The sequence below is a fragment of the Anas acuta genome, chromosome 1 (genome assembly GCF_963932015.1).
Source record: "Anas acuta chromosome 1, bAnaAcu1.1, whole genome shotgun sequence".
NCBI classification, from domain to species: Eukaryota; Metazoa; Chordata; class Aves; order Anseriformes; family Anatidae; genus Anas; species Anas acuta.
The window spans coordinates 56609270-56627502 of NC_088979.1; the positions used below are offsets into that span (position 1 = coordinate 56609270).

Sequence of the window (18233 nt, forward strand, 5' to 3'; positions counted from 1 at the left end):
ACGAGCACATTATAGCAATTGCAATATATTGTTGAAACACAACACAAATGTAATTACCATTATATGTTCTCTATATGGTCATTATTACAACACTGGGCGTCCCTATCACAGAGGATGAATATGTGGGTTGAAACCAGATCAAGCCAGTTGCTGTCTTCAAAATTAATTTTGTTGGTTATTCAGCTTTTACACTTTATAGGTTTGTCTGACTTGACTACACCCTTCTCCACCCATGCTGTTTTCCTCTACTAATTATCTCAGGGAAGGCTTTTTACACAACCCAAAAACCCACTGGTATAGCTGGATATCTAAAACAAAATCACTCTCAACACCCTCCATACTAAGGTGAGTTCAGCTTTCTTTACAATAATTGGTGATCATTCCTTAAATCTGTCCCTGAGCCTTGCACACCTCTTCTGAGTCTTCTTCCGTTGCAGGGGTTTGTTGTCACAAGGTGCAATTCTCTTCTTTCCTTCTTTTTCTAAAACAAAAGAAAACAAAAATTAATTTTGTTGGTTATTTTCAAAAATTTCATTTTGTTGGTAAGGGGTTGGCTCTGGTGAGGCCGCACCTCAAGTACTGTGTTCAGTTTTGGGCCCCTCACTACAAGAAGGACATCGAGGTGCTTGAGCAAGTCCAGAGAAGGGCAACGAAGTTGGTGAGGAGTCTGGAGAATAAGTCCTACGAGGAGCGGCTGAGGGAGCTGGGCTTGTTCAGCCTGGAGAAAAGGAGGCTCAGGGGCGACCTTATTGCTCTCTACAGATACCTTAAAGGAGGCTGTAGTGAGGTGGGGGTTGGTCTGTTCTCCCACGTGCCTGGTGACACAATGAGGGAGAATGGGCTAAAGTTGCACCAGGGGAGTTTTAGGTTGGATGTTAGGAAGAACTTCTTTACTGAAAGGGTTGTTAGGCATTGGAACAGGCTGCCCAGGGAAGTGGTGGAGTCACCATCCCTGGAGGTCTTTAAAAGACGTTTAGATGTAGAGCTTAGTGATATGGATAAGTGGAGGACTGTTAGTGTTAGGTCAGAGATTGGACTCGATGATCTTGAGGTCTCTTCCAACCTAGAAATTCTGTGATTCTGTGAAAACAAACAAACAAACAACAAAGAAAAACTCATTAGTTACAATGAAAATAAAAGGTGTTCTCAAATAAATGCTTAAAATCAAACAAAAAACAACCATACCTGTAATTTTGTACCAAAAGGCACCTTAGAAGACCATCAGATGTTTGAGGTTGAATCAGTACGGAACATCAGTTGCAGATTTTTGCTGAGGCCAGTGCCTTGGTAAAAACTATCTTAGTTTTTCAGCATTAATCAGTTATTTTAAATCACATTATTGAGAAATTGTTTAAAGCAGTATATGAACAGTTCTCCATATGAATATAATTATAGACAACTTTTAACAACTTTGTGAATGAGAGCATAGCCTAAAACCATTAGCTGGGCCTCAAGAGTCTGTGGCAAAGAACAATAAGAATTCATTAATTTTAGCTTCTGATAACTCTAGCAGGCATATCTGAAGTATGATTATGTGGGAGAGAAACAGCCAGCTGTTGTGACTAATGACCTCATCATTCAAGATGTATACAATGATATTCTTATTTTATTCTTATCAAGGAACAAACTTGGCAAACTGACTCAATTAGGTAAATAACTTCATGAAGACAAAGCTGAGGATACATTTTCCAGGAAGGAAAGATTTGCTATCAGAAAGCTCTGCACCAGCACAACCATGCCAGAAGTGTCACAGGAACCTGTCCCTGCAGCTCCTGACTGCTTTTGTGGGATAGTTTTCAGCCAGGTTCATTCCCTGATATAGTCCACTGCAAAGCCCCACAACCACAAGAGACTGAGGAAGCAGAATGAGAGCAAATGGCCACAGAAAGGCCAAGAACAGATGGAAACCTCTTCCTTCTGGAAGACCCATGTTGATTTGCACTTACGTAGGACTCATGAGAGCCAGTGTAAAGGGAAGATGGCCAAAAGGAAATGACAGGAGTTAGGTACACCTTGATTTTCACCTCTCACAAGGACCATCTATCCCCATTGTAACCTCAGAATTAAATACCAAAGCTAACTCTCCAACATGAAGTGGGAATGAGGAGGGACCTTTACTGAACACCTCAGTAATTAATGAACTCACTTGAAATATTGAAGTCCCTCCCTTTCCTAATGTGTTTTGATTAACAGCCTTTGCCCCTGGTCTAACTAGTAGGCTCATTCGTCCTTCCAACATGTTGCAACTGAGGCAAGGTTGAAAGATGATATGAGTGGGTGAAATCTGTAACCCACAGATCAAGGTAGTTGCTTGCAAGTGAATTTTAAGAGTTCTTGTGCTCAGCTCCAATTGATACTTTGCATAGAATAATTCAGTGTTAATTAGAGAAAGAATGAAAACCCCAGTACTCCTGCATCCATGTCAATGTCTGCACTAGCAAGATACTGGGTCATGTTGCCTCTTGTTCACTTTGGGATGCTTCCATGCAAAACAGAAAAGGCTGACTCAGAGAAAACCCTGCAGCATCCAGAGCTTTTAGTCTGCAAGCTCAGACAGAAGAGAGATCAGAACACAAGCATCCAACTTCTGGATGAAACTTCAGGCAGAAGACACAGCAAGTATCCTCAACATCCTTGTCTGAAGCATGTCAGGGCTGCTCATGAAATCAAAGGGCATTGTCTCATTTCTGTGCCCTAGCAGGCCTAGCGCGAGCAAGGTAGAGAACTGCACAGTGCTGTCGAGACTGAAGCAGCTTTACTGATTCTCAAAAGCAGACACAGAAGCCCACCTACTCTGGTAGGAGTGGGTTTCATGCTGCTGTCCAAATCAGACTGTCCCATCACAGCTGGAAACCTGTAAACAATATCTTTGGCAGTGGTAGCATGTTTTTGCTAAAGCACACGATAGACTCTTTACCCAGTAGTGTCCAGAGAGCATGCTGTCACACATGCTTCTCATCCAGTGACCTGGAAGCCACACTGGATGGAAAATGCTCATGAAGTTTGCCACCCTCAGAGATGAAGCTGGATGGAGTACCACTTGCCTACAGAAATCAAGCTACCTGTAGCTATTTAGATGGTGTGAGGAGGCCTAAAACTCATTTCACAGTAGAAGAATAATTAGGGAAAACGAGCAGCCATGGCTTTCAAAGACATCTGCAAATCATGTGCAACTTTTCAAAATCCGGGTCCTGGGACGTGGCAGATGTTGCTTACTCTTTTGCTTTGGCTCACTCCCCAGATTCACATATAAACAGCCGAAATGGTTCCTAATATGGGGATATGAATCTATTTAATGCAGTGAACCCAGATGAACTGCTGTATAAACTTAGATCCCAAGAGAAGCTAAATCATTATTCTAATGACCAAACCATATTGTTTCAAGAAGCTTTGAGAAAAACTCTTGAGTTTTCAATATGGCAGCTTTACTTTTGCCTTTACTTTTGCAGAACAGCAAGAGTATTACTCATTGCAAAACAAAGCTCTATTTATTTAATTCAGAATATTAGATACAGTAAGATTAGTCAATGTTGAGAGTATTACTCTTATAAAACAAATGTGCTGCAGACTTATTGTAAAAAGCCATAGAACCAAACCAAACATTACAAACATGAGAAGCTCAGAATTAAATGTACCATTCAAGAAAAAATCTCTCTTTTTTTTTTTTCAGATCTGCAAAGGCTCAGTAGGATGCACAGCCTTAACCTTAACCCAGTATCACAACACATAGCATTTGTATTAAAACATGGTTATGAGTTTTAAAGACTGTAAATTAAATCTGTTTTTTCTTTCTTCTCTCTTGGTACTGTTTCAATCTGTTAAAAGCTGTTTGGCACACCTTCCTCGTATTCTGATTTTTCCTGTAGAACCTGCCTTGCTACTTGGCAGTGCACACCACTGAGTTACAGCTATGTGTACAGTTAATGTGCCCGATAATTAGATGATTTGTTTGTGATATAACTCTGAGGTGAAGGCAATAGAACAGTGCAGAAATTTTCAGAGTTAGTAATAAATGTCTCTGAATTGCAACATACAGCTTGTGTATTGCATGTGATATGAAATATTTTGAGAATTTGATGTACTTGGATGTCTCAAAATGTATTAGAATTGGAAATATTTGACTTCTGATGATCTGAATGTGCTGCCAGAAATGCAAGTATCTCCCATTGATTTGTATTAGCAATGACGCATAGAAGGAAAACTAAACCCAAACAGGCAATAAATTAGATGTTACCCAAGTGAATAATGATATTGTCAGAATAATTGTCTCCCAAAGTAAGATCAGTCAGTGTTTTATATAATCCTAAAAAATCTGAATATGGCTATCACACACCAGCAGTATTCTAAGAAACAGTCAATCATATGATATCTAGACATCAGAATTCAAAATTTTGACTTTTGATTGAAAGCCAAACAGGGAAGCAGATGGAGCTCCACAGTAAGTACATACAGTACAGCTTTGACTCTTATATATATATAAACATATGTATATATATAGTACGCACTTTTAAAGGCAGTGCTTTTCGGGTTTATCTTGGTATTTTACGTGAATAAAATTCTGTAGATTTCTAAGGCTGGAAGACCATGATGAGCTGGAAGACATTGCCAATGGCAGCCCAGAAAATAAGGAAAAAGCATAATGTATACCACTGTTTGCTGGGAAAACCAAACCAACCCAAAACTCAGAAAAGCACCAGTCCCTTTTTGCTTCATGGGGAGCAAGACACCCAGATAAATCCTTTTTTCTCCTCTCCCCTGAGCAGAAACCCGCCTGGGGAAGGCAGACACCAAAGGATCCTGCCCTTGCGGCCTGTTGAAGCGGGTAAGCAGGCTGGGGCCAGGCTCTGCGAGCAGAACGGATTTTCCGTGGGTTTGGCATAGGTTTTGTTTCTGTCACCCTGCAGCTGATTTTGTTTGTTTGCAGGTTTATTAACAATCAGGCAGGCTTGGAGCGCAGCTTTAAAGACCCTCTTGGAAGCGGGCGTTTTCCCTTGGCAACCCCACCAAAAATTTTATTTGGCGCTTCGGGTGGTCAAGGGGGGCGGGTATGAAGAGATTGGGAAGGAATGAATAATAAATAAATAAACGAAGCACACAAAGCATCTCCACATCCCCTTTATTAACAACCGGGCGGCAGCGGGCGCAGCCCCAGGCCGCGCTATCCCCGCGTCCCCTCAGCGGGGCGCATGCGCAGGGCCCGGCTCCGCCTCCCCGCCTCAGCGCGGCCCGGCCTGGGCCTGCCCTCGCGTGATGGCGGCCGCCGCCGAGGAGCCGTTCCCCTTCCACGGCCTCCTGCCCAAGAAGGAGACCGGCGCCGCCGCCTTCCTCGCCCGCTTCCCCGACTTCGACGGCCGGGGGGTGCTGCTGGCCGTGCTCGACACCGGCGTGGACCCGGGGGCGCCGGGCATGCAGGTAACGGCCGGCAGAGCGCCCTGAGTCAGCGCCGGGCAGGGCAGGGCAGGGCCGGGCCGGGCCGCCCTCGGGCTGGGGTGGGCTGCTGGGGGGGGGGGGGGGGGGGGGGTATTTCTTTATCGTTTGTTTATTAACGCTTCTTTATCGTGGAGCTTCTCCGTGGGTTTTTATGTCACCGCTGCTCGTGGGTTCTTGCCAGCGTGTTTCCGAGCAGAGGTGGCGGGGGAAGCCTCGAGAAATGGCCCCCACGCGACCCGCCTGGGTGTCGGGGCCTTTGTGTGAGCCCAGCGCCCGCTCTGCCCTTTGTTTGGCACGGGTTTTGTCTCAAGTGCCTTGGGGCAGGGACCTGGCCCTGGCGTGGGTTTAGTGCAGCATTCCTAACTGATGCACTTCTGAGGAGTAACAGGGTTAGCGAGGAGGGCGTCTGGGGTGGGACTGGGCAGCTGCTGTGGCTTAGTTCAGTGAAGCTGGACTGAAGCTAGCCAAAAGCTAAACAAAAAACAAACGAGCTACTCCCAGGTCTGTCCATGTCATTGATAAAGGCAGGTTTGTTGAAGTGTATATAAATGGGATATGCATAGTTGTGAAGTTAAACGTGAACGCAAAATGCCTCAGAGGTCAAAACTAGGAGTGGTGAACCAAAAAAGCATGAGTTCGTGGGCAATAAGGGGATGCTTTACTTTGGCATGGATTAAAGAAAATAGGTATGGTCAAGGCTGAGATCATGAGGGTTCATAATAATCCCTTAAAGTCTGAGGTTACCTGGTTTCTTTATCTGGAAGATAAAATATTAGGGAGCGAAGCAAAAGATTTGTAGAGAACTTTGGAAAAAAAAATACAACTTCCAGTGGATGAAAGTGAATTTCAGGGGGTGTTAGCTGGATGCACATTGCTGATCTACACAACGTGGCAGCTTATTGTGCAGGGTGTGGGGAATTACAAGGGAGATGCAGGCAGTGCACGCTCTGAAACATAGCTTCATAAATGTTGCTTCAGAAGGAGGATGTCCTCACTCTTCAGTGAAACAGGCAATTTACGTTCTGCCTCCAGGCGCCCTTCCTGGAGGTATCCTGGGGCGAGACAGCATGTTGCACAGTAGGAGCAGCCATGTGGTGGCATGTGTTTTCCAGCCTTGGGATGACTTTTCCCTCCTGCCCTCTTCTCTGCTGCTGCTTTTTCTTGCTGTCTGACTTACTGCTGGTTCTCAGTGTGGCACGGGGTTAGAACTTGGAGAATTGAGTCAGTTGGTTAAAGCAAAAAGAGGGCACTATATGCAGCACGGTTAATAGGCATTGCATCTTTTAGTGGAAGTTACTGTCAATAATAATTAAAGGCCAAAGTGAGCTGTCCTGTTTTGAGTGTAGTGGGGTTCTTAGTCAAAACAAAAACAAAGGTCATGTTTTGCTGCTCCCAGTGTCTCACTCTTAGGTAGGTTTCCTTTGCTTGTTATTTCATACTTTGGTTTGTCAACACCAGTAATGTAAATGCGAAGCATGCAGTCAGTTGCCGAGAGACAGAACGATTTAGGGTATGACAGAGAAGCACCTTTATGTTTACATTCTTTCCTGGACATTTGCTGCCATACTGATGTTAGTTACTGGGCTTAACAAACCTACTTGCATCAGCTGTATTTTTGTTGTTTTTCTTGCTTTGCTACGTAAAACGTTAATCCAACTTGTACTTATTTTCCTTTCCTTTCTGAATGTCTAGTAGCTGGTGTCCTCGAGTGAACTTTCTCACCTAGACTTCCATTGCTTTGCGCTCTGCGTGTTGCCACCAACTCACAGTTCAGTTTGTCGGCTTCTTACATGCTGTTTTCTTCCCCTCTCAGCAGAATCTGTTTCCTAGCATTATCTGCCAAATCCTGGCTCTTGATTCCTCATTAAGGCACAGTACCTGATGAAATTTTGTGTGGGCGCGGAAGTTTAATGGAGAGTTGTGGTTGTATATGTGTTGTCTTTGTTCATCCCCACCCTGTCGTTTCCCTGTTGTTGCTGTTGATTCTTGCTGTATTTCACGATAGATAAGTTGTATGGTTGGATAAAAGTATGCTCAAATGCATCTGGCTTGCCTTTTTCAGGCAGCATCATCGCAGGGAGTGGTATTCCTGTACTTTTCTTATATGCATCAGCTGCCAGGATTATACATATGCTTTATTTTTGAAGTGTTCAACTTATTTCTTCATGTGTTCTAGAGTCAGAGTTAACATGAAACCACATTTTTGAAACTTCAATAAAAATGTATAAACAACAAAATCATTCTGTAATTAACAAGTAGATTTTTTTTTCAAATGATTGTGGCAAAACCATGATAGTAAAAGTACAATTGTGTTTTTTTATGGATACATTTTTTTTAAATTTCATTGCATAGAAATTTTCAGTTTTTTGAATTTTATTGCAAGATGTATTGAAACATACCTCCTGTCTGTAATACATTCAGTACTTCAGGATTCTCTGATCAGACTAGGAAATTGACCAAGTTCACATTGATTTAATTTTTACCCTCAGAAACACAGGACCTGAAAAAACAGTTGAAATCTGAGTTTCACTGTAGCATTGCTATTGGTGGGCAGTACGCCAAGCAGCAGCTCATGTCCGCAGAAGAACCCGTATCAGTTGCTTGCGGTGAATGACTGACTGTCTGGATCGCTGCCACTAGGAGTTGAACCTTGGACCTTTGCAACTGAAATGCTCACTTCTCTGTGGCTGACTGAAAGACTCCGATTTGTTGATTGTAATGGCGCAAGCACACGTGTGTGTTTGGATCTGCTATTCAGCGGGAAGACAAAAGAGCTGCGTAGCATAGTGTTTCTGGAGTGGTTGCGAAACAACCTTCAAAACTACCCAAGCTCACTACGGCATAAATTGGTGTTCGGGCCACCTGTTGCGGTATAACTTGTCTGCTTCACACACGTCACCTCGGATTATGTTTTCGTACTTGTTTTCTTGTGCTTTGATCACTGAACAGCTTATTTTTCAACACGCCTCTAACTAAAGTGTCTGATTTGGGTAATCTGTTGCTTTATTAGTGGAGCAGCTCTTGACTTCCCTGTGAGTGGAGGCAGGCATCTGAAGGCATTAATTACAAACACAAGAAAATTTTACTTTGTGTGAAAGCCTATGCACTGAATTGCCCAAGTGTGTTTTCCCTGCTGCGTAATGCCTGTTCAGCAGATGTTTTAGAAGGTTAACGTGGTTTTAGTGGTTTTTGTGACTCAACGTGAATTTCTATGAACAGACTAGCAGTGGTGGTTTCTGCAATGAGAGCTGTTCTGTTTGTTACCTTCTGGGAAATAGGAATCAATGCCCTGTTTGTACTTGTTGCAGTTGTTTTTGACAGCTATTAAACCTGTTTTTTACTTGGGGGGGGGGGGGAGGGACCATTGTTTGCTGCTTTGTGTTGATTTAAACCACGGGAGTTTGAGACTTGGAGTACTTGTCCGTATTTGTTGAGGTGTGATAAAAGCCTGATAATTGTCTTTTTGACAGCAGGAGTGATTTATGAAATTCTTTGATCGTGGTGTTCGTTTCTGGTGGCTGGAATCCACAATTCCAGAACATGATTTGTGCAAAACTACCTGCCATGTGCGTTATGTATAGGATCAAGACTATTCATAGAGCATGAAAGCAAATATACCAAATATTTAAGCAGTGGAAAACAGCAGGCGGTGCCACAGTCCTGAACAGGAAGCTTTTTTCCCCCTGCTTTTGGTACAGTTATTATATAGGAGATGTTTGTTTTATTTATCAATCTTTAATGCAGACCTGTAAAACTAGGTACTTATGGCCAATTCCAGTTATCCTTCAAGCAGTTACTTTTCTGCATGTGGAACAGTTTATTTGCTGAGTAAATTGATCTAATAGGTGAAGCATGTTATTACAAGAAGATAGCATTGAATATTTTTGCTGAATGTGTAAGGGTCTTAGCCATATTCTTAGTAACTGTGTAGTAGGTTCCTCTAGGTGGACGGGGGCTATAGGTATGTCAGTGGTTGCTTTATTTTGCTGTGTATCTTGTAAAAAACTGTTTGCCCTGCTAACTTCTTTCTCAGAAGTCATTAGAAGTCAAATGGTGTGTCGTTCTTCAATGCTATGTGATATTTTCCTTCACTTCTGAAGCTCCTTGTATTGCTCCTATCTGATCCATTTGATTCTTTCCCCTTAAAAACACATCATCGTGTCTCCCTGTGGTTGGGTAGACTTGGACTCCTTCCTAGTAGGAAAACTGGACCTGCCATAATGTCCATTGGGGCTAGTTTTCATTTAATTGGAGCAGGCTTTGAAGCTGTGTTCCTAAATTCTGCCTAGCAAGTCAGTTCTCCTTTCTCTTCACTCAGGTAAAACTATACCTTACACAGTATTGGGTATATATAGCTTTAGCCCTTAGCACTTCCCATTTAATAAAATATGAGACAGAGTCCTTGTAACAGAAAAATAAGATGATTATAGTCTGAGTTCATGCTAGATTTATGCTCAGTTAAGACTCCAGCTTGTAACTGCATGTAGTTCAGTACCTTTCATCTTGCTAGGTTTGTGCTGTCATTACTGTAAAACTTGGCTGGAGCAGTAGGATGAAAGCAATGTTGCTAATCACTGGAACATAAATGGTGTTTTTTGCAAATAGCAGTTTTGCAAATCAAGGGAAAATTTATAAGCCAGGAAGATAGGCGTGTTACTCTTAGCTCGAGATTTCACTGCTTTCAAGCTGTTTTTAGGTCCTTCTGTTAAAGATTAATTAGGTGGTTAATAAAGTTACTTGATATTCTTATTAACAAAAAATGAAACAAAAAAGAAATTATTTGTATGCTAGAGGCTAATTAACTGATCTTTCAATTTTTCTGTGCTTTCGTTTTCAGATTACAACTGATGGGAAGCCCAAGATAGTTGATATAATTGATACAACAGGCAGTGGTGATGTAACTACATCTACCATTGTAGAACCTAAAGACGGGGAAATTATTGGTCTTTCCGGAAGATCCTTAAAGGTGAGAATTTGTGTGGTGGTACAGAGAGGCATCTACCAGCTTTTCTCTGAATTTTACGTGGAATTGATTGTAAGAGTGAATCTGTTGGTCTCTTTTCCTATTATCAAGGATAATGGTTCTGGTCTCCTGAGGGCCTAAGCTACACCAAGATGAGAAGTTAAACACTCAGATGTTTGTCCCTGTCAAACTCTTGATGACAGTGTTTCTCCTCGTTGATAGTACTATTAGTGCCCTAGATCTCTACCTAAAATGGGGGGCTGTGTTTTGAAAGTACAGTGGGCAGCTGATAAAGATGTTTTGACTGCAGTGCCACATTAATTGATAATGATTTATGATATACATAAAGTATAGTCTGTTCTGCTAAGCTCCCTTACACAGTAGTGGTTTGGTTGTTGTTTGCTTGTATTATTTTTTTTTGTTTGTTTGTAATGCCATTAGTTAACCTGTTTCTGCATTTTTTTTTTTTTGTAGATTCCAGCAAACTGGGTAAATCCTTCAGGCAAATATCACATTGGCATAAAAAACGGTTATGACATCTATCCTAAAGCTCTTAAAGAGAGGATTCAGGTAAGAAAACACATTCTGCTTTTGGTGTATAGTCATACTTCACTGTTCTGATGTGGAAATTTTTCTGAAAAACTAGAACATGTACCAGAGGTTGAGAGGTGTTCTTAAGCTGATTACTGTGAAGTTTGTCACATCAGGTGGTCAAGTGGTCCTCCTTAAATAGGTCCATTGAGGCAAAAAGTCTAGAAATTACTGATACCTGTCTTTCCTGTATAGCAATTGTTTACTTCCAATATTATACTGAACCTTTTAGACATTGTGTCTCAAATCAGAACTTGCAAATGGCTTTGTGGTCTTCATACTTTGACATATGTATTGAGGAACAGAGTTTTATATTACAGAAGGAACGCAAGGAAAAGCTCTGGGATCCTCTTCACAGGCTGGCTCTAGCAGAGGCCTGCAGGAAACAAGAAGAATTTGATGCTGCTCATAGTTCTCCCTCCCAGGTTAGTATGCTTCTAAATAAATCATAAACTACAAATTTACAAACTTGTGCCCGGTTGAGAGGATTCGAATATTTTTATTACATGGGTGAAAGAAAGACGCTTACGATCACTTACAAGTACATCTTCTGACTGATTTTAAAATAAATGGATGGGTGGTTTGATTTGCTTAATGTTGTTGACTTGCTAAATTTGTTGTCAAATATGAAAAGAGTATTAGTTCAAATACATAGTACCATATTTTATTAAGTTTTATTTTTAATTCTAGATGGTAGCCTCAAAAAAAAAAAAAGTTGTTCTTAAAGTTGAAATCTTCTAAACACCCTTTCTTTTGTAATCTAAATACTTTTTCGTTGAAGTATCAGACGTTCTTTCAGGCAGTTCCGTATCATTTAACAATCTGTAGAAAAAAATAATGGCATTAAATATGATAGTTGGAAATAATTATACATGCCATGCCAAGAATAAATAGTGCATTGTTGGAGACCATTGAGCTTCTAGATGTTTGTGACTTCTGTGATAGTCCTGCATTTTTGTTGAAGTAGTGGAACAAATACATAGTGTTACAGTGATAAGCCATATTCCTTTCTGATTTATGCACAGTAATGATTTTAGAAAGATTTTAGAAATATTCTTATCTGTGTTTTTATTGTCTTGTTAGGTAAATAAGCTAATAAAGGAGGAACTTCAAAATCAAGTGGAACTGTTAAATTCTTTTGAGAAAAAATATAGTGATCCTGGCCCAGTATATGATTGTTTAGTATGGAATGATGGTGAGACCTGGAGGTAAATATCTCAGCTTGTCTAAAATGTCTTGTTTCACACGTAAACTAACAGGTTACATTAAGGAGTGTGTTAATTTTTATATCCCTCTCTTTGTAGAGGGCTTAAAATTTGCTTTAAAGTAACCCTACTATACCATGATAAAGTTTTGATCTTAAATGAAGATGAGATAGAATTAAGTCTTACTAAAATCAATACAATTCTGTGTTTAAACTTGTGGGATTTTCCTCTGAGGCAAAGAATAAAATTGCTTTGAGCATCCATTGGAAGTAGGAAATTAATAATTTAAAAAGGCATAAATTTCCCTGCACAAGCTTCAGAATGTATTATGTCATTTTTCTTGACGATTAGTGTATCATACAAACCAGTAGCTAAGACTTAAAATATTTGTGTACTGGTACTGGACAGCTAGCTTTACTAAAATTTCCTCAAAGAAAAAAAAAATCCATATGCTGGCTTCACAAAGAGATTTATTTTGAATTTAGTAGCATTTGAAAATCAGTGAAAGGCTGGGTTTACACTGATCCTTATGGGTCCCTTCCAACTCAGGATAATTCTATGATTCTAGGTAAGATGCCATAAACACAGGACCAGGCCTGTTCAAGTATTTGTTTTGCTCCTGTATGAAGACAGAATACCTGGAAGTATATAGCAGATGGAAAATTACCTTTTTTGTTGTTGTTGTCAACAGAGCCTGCATAGATACAACTGAGAGTGGTGACTTAACCAGCTGTACGGTACTGAGAACCTACAAAGAGGCTCAGGAATATGGATCTTTTGGAACATCTGAAATGTTGAATTATTCCGTGAATATATATGATGATGGAAACCTTCTTTCCATTGTGACAAGTGGAGGTAACTGAAAATAATGTTAAGAAAACTTCGTTACAATGACTTAAGGCGGTTTATTAATATAGCACTCACTACTAAGGAATTAAAAATCAGTATTCAGATTTCCTGTGGTAAACCCGTAATCATGTTACTAAACTTGCTTGCATTTTTGTTTCTGAAATAGTCTTTTTATCCATATGTTTGTATACATAGTGTATTTATAGTTAGTTACGCTAAGATGTTCATGTATCTTACTGGTGTACAATTAAAGTAGTGAACCGTATTTCAAATAAGTTTGTTTTTTGTTTTGTTCTGAAATATAGGGTGGTTGCTGAATTTCATTGCTGTCCTTTGTGCTTTTATAATTTAAGAATCTTAATTAAAACATCTGTGATGTGCGCCTTAGTTTTTATTTTGATTTATCTGAACTTCTGTGTGATGGCAGATGTCACTAACTGTAGCTCCAACTGCTCTCATCACATGTTTGTACATTCTGTGTACAATCCTATTTTGTTTTGGAAATATCCTGAGTGGTTAAGATAGTATGAATGTATTTGATTTTAAAAACATTCTGATTTCTTATGAAACTGTCTTATCTCAGTAGAACTACAGAAACAGTTCTGGTTTCTAAATAAGTAATAACGTTGTGAAATTCCTTTTTATAGTTACATACGGTTTTAATTCTTTTTTAAATCCCTACTATCTGGGTATTTTAGGCATAATTTTTGTAACTTTTGAGTAGGAAAAGTTGGGCCTGTCAGGTAACTTCTCTTAGTGGAGTTAATTAGTTAATATTTCCTTCTCTTATCCTGTCTCCCTCAAAAGCTGTTCTTGTTTTGCAAATTGCTGTTCTTTACTGGCCTCTTGTCTCTTAGTATAATGCAACTCTACTTAAATATAATTTGTATTATAGTTCAGTAAATGAAAATGAATTGAGCAACAGTGTATTAAATTGATATAAATAAAGTTCAATAAACATAGAGTGCTATGGCTTCTCATTTGCTCAGGAGCGCATGGAACACACGTGGCTAGTATCGCAGCTGGATACTTTCCAGAAGAACCAGAAAGAAATGGTGTCGCTCCTGGGGCTCAGATTCTTGCAATCAAGATTGGTGATACAAGACTAAGTACAATGGAAACTGGCACTGGTCTAATAAGAGCTGTGGGTATTTAACTGGATAAATTATTAATCTCAGCAGTTTAACTTAACTGTAGAATACTGTGGAACACCTTCTGCTTCAGTTGTTTATAGGTTGTTTTTTGTTGTCCTATTTTATTGCAAGCTTTAAAAAAAAAAAAGTTTTCGGACATATCTTGAGACTAGAGTTTTAGTATAGAAGGTTGTTCAAGGACTGGGGGTTTTGTTCTTTTTGGTTATATGGAAAATGACTTTATAATGTAATTTACTTCAGTCACTATGTTTTGTAGAGTCAAAAGAAATAATTCCTTTTCTGTAGATCAGTTTAAGGAAATGTTCTTTGGTTTTCCATAACTGACTTATTCTAGATTAATATGTATTTTCATTTTTCTTTTTACTTTATTAGATGATAGAAGCAATAAAATACAAATGCGATCTTGTTAACTATAGCTATGGAGAGGCAACACATTGGCCAAATTCTGGGTAAGTGCTGCAGTGGTTAGTATAAAAAGCGTTAACAATATGTAAGTGGAATTTAAAGGTTTGGTTTTGTGTAAATGTTCTGTCAGTAAGAATGAATTGTGCAGGCCCAATTGGTTTACTCTTCTAAATATCTTCAAAAATTAACTAAACATATTGAAAGTGCTATGAATTTGTAATACAAGGAGTATTTTGGAATAGTAAAGAATTCTTTTAGTGGGAACACCACACAATCTGTGTTGTTTTTTTGTTTGGTGTGTTGCTTTTTGTTTGTTTGGGTTTCGTATTTCATACTTAAGGTTTTCATATTTTAAACTTAATGTTGCTACATGATTGTTACTCCATTTTAAAATAGAATATGTTTTTTGTGGGTAATTTCAGTACTGGAAACAGCTCTGCCTGATACGGGAAGCAGAGAAAAATATTCCTCTGACTGGTCCTGCAGAAATTCTGCTTAGGAATCATGGCAGTTTTCCTGTGTAGGGGGGAAAAAACCCATATTGTTGATTAAAGACTTTTCTCTTACTTTAGGAGAATTTGTGAAGTAATTAATGAAGCAGTGTGGAAACACAACGTAATCTATGTTTCAAGTGCAGGAAATAATGGTCCTTGCCTTTCTACAGTCGGATGTCCTGGTGGCACTACGTCTAGTGTAATAGGTACGTCACCACGACCTCCTCCCCAACCCATCTCAACTTCCAAAAAAAAAAAAGATTCAGCTTCTGTCCGGTCAAGCTGTGTACTTCTGTTACATGTTTGGGATCACAAATTGATTGCTATACTAAATCTAAAAAAATGTTAAAATACTACTGGCCTTCAAGATTAATCTTAAGGGAGGCATTTACAGTATGGTTAGATATAGAAATTTAGATTATCTTCTTATACTTCAAGAACTTAGCTATGCAGAAAACAGGTGCAGGTGGTGGAGGCAGATGATGTAGATTTGATACGTCTTTGTATAAAATTTGGAAAATAAATCTTTGTGGTCTGATCTATCTGAAGAGCACAGAATGTTTCTTTTTAACTGTAACTGTCTAATCACATCGCTCGCACCTTTAGTTGTTTGTAAATGTAACTAGTAAAAATACTAGCAAGTTTGATTGTCATTTGTCTCCTGAAAAGTCTTGTAATACATTCTGAATTGTCAGAAATGCAGTTTTAGATGGTCTGTCTGCCTTCATCAGATATCCTGGTACGCTCTCCTTTTATTTGGAGTGAAGTATCTTTTTATTTTGGTTATCAGATAACCCCGTGAAATGACCTAGACAAATCCTTTCCGGATAATAATTCTTTCAGTTGCAGTGCCACTTCTGTGACAGGCTATTACTGGCTTGGCTTTTAAAGACTTGGCTTTTCAGGTGGGCTAGTATGTGTTCTTGGTATTTCAGTAGAAGATTGAGGTATAAGACAACCAAACCATGTAACTCTCAGGGGTAACTTTCCTGGTTGTAATTTTATATAAATGCTCTGGCACAGCATTACTGCAGTACTCAAGGTACTTGTTAAATCTCTCATGCAGGCAGTACAGCAGGTAGACTTGAAGGTTTGAGAGAGACTATTTCAGGACATCTAGTAGAATTAACACTTACTGCTTCCTAAAATCTGATTTGCTGACTTGCTCTGCCACTGAGCTTGGACAGCTGGGAACTGCATTGGCTTTGCTCTTACGGCAGGTCAGCTCTTTCAATCCAGCTTCTTTGTTGTGTAACTCCAGAGACCGGATTTCTTGATCTACAGCTTGCTCCTTGTCCTCCATCTGGAGTGAACAAGATGGGGTTGTTTGAGGGGAAAAACAAAATACAGTTGGCTGGATGGCTTAGTTCATGCAGCATGGATGTGGACCATGTCAAATGTGGTTCAATTAGCCTGGTGTGGTGGTTTCCTACAGTGGTGATAGCGCTTCAGTCGTAACAAGAACAGAGTGTACGATTTAGAACAGTCACCCTGAAAGGATGTAATGTGCTTGCTTGACATTGTGTTTTAAGAATAAAATTTAGCGGGCTTTCAACTTAGTCATTGACATGTGTTAGGCTCTTTGGACTGATAACAGGAATATAGTTACTGTCTCATTGCTATGGTAGTTGAGCTGTGTGGATGAGGCCATCTGTTTGAGGTGGAGTGGCTCTGAGCTGTGTGAACATTTGTGAATAATTTCATACAGATTGCTTTGAGGCAGCCTTGTAGTTTGTAACAGTATGAACAGCCAAAATTATTCTTCCTCTCCACCCCAAAAAGGGGGTGGGCATGTTAGTGATCTGTTGTGAAATAACTGCAGAAGGTGAATATATACTGTTTTAGTTGAGTAAAAATGAAACTTTGACATTATCTGTATTATGTAAGATTTTCTTATTGCACAGTACGGTTATCAGCGTGGCCTTTACACTTGCTTTGTAAAAAAAAAAAAAAAATATTTGGACTTAGTGAGATGCAAAAATGTGTGTTTGTCCATTTTAAACATTAAAAAAGTGTTTGGTGATAAACTTAAAGCATTTTGTTTTTTCATTACAGCTTCAGCATACATCTAAAATGCTTTTTTTTTTAATAGGTGTTGGTGCCTATGTGTCACCTGATATGATGGTTGCTGAATATTCTTTGAGAGAAAAACTACCAGCAAATCAATATACTTGGTCATCCAGAGGGCCTAGGTAGGTTATGCTAAAAGAAGAAATTAATTACTTTGGGGTTCAGATTAGGTTATTCAAAGTCTAAAAATTGGTCATTAATACCAGAATGACAATATGTCTTTCCCACACGAAGGGCTTAGGTAACCTGCTGTTCTTGGAAAGTCTTAACATGTAGGGGGCTGCAGTTAGTCCCTAATGGTTCATCTGCACCACTCCATCATGTCACTCTCTGCCCCTGCTCCACGTGGGGTCCCTCCCATGGGATGCCGTCCTTCCCAAACTGATCGTGTGGGGGCTGCCCACAGGCAGCAGCTCTCCAAGCACTGCTCCCACACGGCTCCGTACCACGGGGTCCATCCCCCAGGAGCAAACTGCTCCAGCACAGGTCCCCCATGGGTGGGTGGCAGCTCCCCCCAGACCCCCTGTTCCTGCGTGGGCTCCTCTCCATGGGCTGCAGCTCCAGCCCGGGGCCTGCTCCTGTGGGGGCAGTTTCAGAAAATTTTGACTGAGAAAACAAGCATAGCTTGATGATTAAGCTGACATTTTAAGTTGCAATTTATGTCATGCTTTGTCTTGGTTTTAATGGGTTAATGTTTTAGTGAACTAATATACTAGATGTTACCTAAACCAAATGTTACCTAAAGCTAAAATTATCTTAAGTGCATGTATAACTTGAAAATAAAGTATGCAGAAAAAATGTTTTTCAACAATTCTGTTTTTACCCCAGCACTGATGGAGCCCTTGGTGTAAGTATCAGTGCCCCTGGAGGTGCTATTGCTTCTGTTCCAAACTGGACTCTGCGAGGAACACAACTCATGAATGGCACATCCATGTCTTCTCCTAATGCATGTGGAGGCATTGCATTAGTACTGTCAGGTAATAGGCTATAATTTTATATATAGCTGCATAATGTAAAGAGATTATAGCATTTTTTATTTTTATTTTTTTTTTAGAGAAAAAGAATCTTGCTT

The 18233-nt window shown here is 39.9% G+C and overlaps 1 protein-coding gene across 2 annotated transcripts in view; it reads left to right on the forward strand.

Annotated features, from left to right (window-relative positions):
- Window positions 1-5200: 5200 nt before the first annotated feature.
- The window catches only part of TPP2 (tripeptidyl peptidase 2), a 46506-nt gene continuing 33473 nt past the window's right edge, over window positions 5201-18233 (forward strand). For both annotated transcript variants that reach the window (XM_068677918.1, XM_068677927.1), the window contains exons 1-11: window positions 5201-5412; window positions 10268-10396; window positions 10868-10963; window positions 11305-11409; window positions 12068-12192; window positions 12881-13044; window positions 14028-14182; window positions 14565-14641; window positions 15170-15297; window positions 17184-17283; window positions 17990-18138. In XM_068677918.1, the coding sequence (XP_068534019.1) occupies window positions 5251-5412; window positions 10268-10396; window positions 10868-10963; window positions 11305-11409; window positions 12068-12192; window positions 12881-13044; window positions 14028-14182; window positions 14565-14641; window positions 15170-15297; window positions 17184-17283; window positions 17990-18138 (1390 nt within the window). In that variant the 5' untranslated portion in view covers window positions 5201-5250. The remainder of the gene's footprint in view (window positions 5413-10267; window positions 10397-10867; window positions 10964-11304; window positions 11410-12067; window positions 12193-12880; window positions 13045-14027; window positions 14183-14564; window positions 14642-15169; window positions 15298-17183; window positions 17284-17989; window positions 18139-18233) is intronic.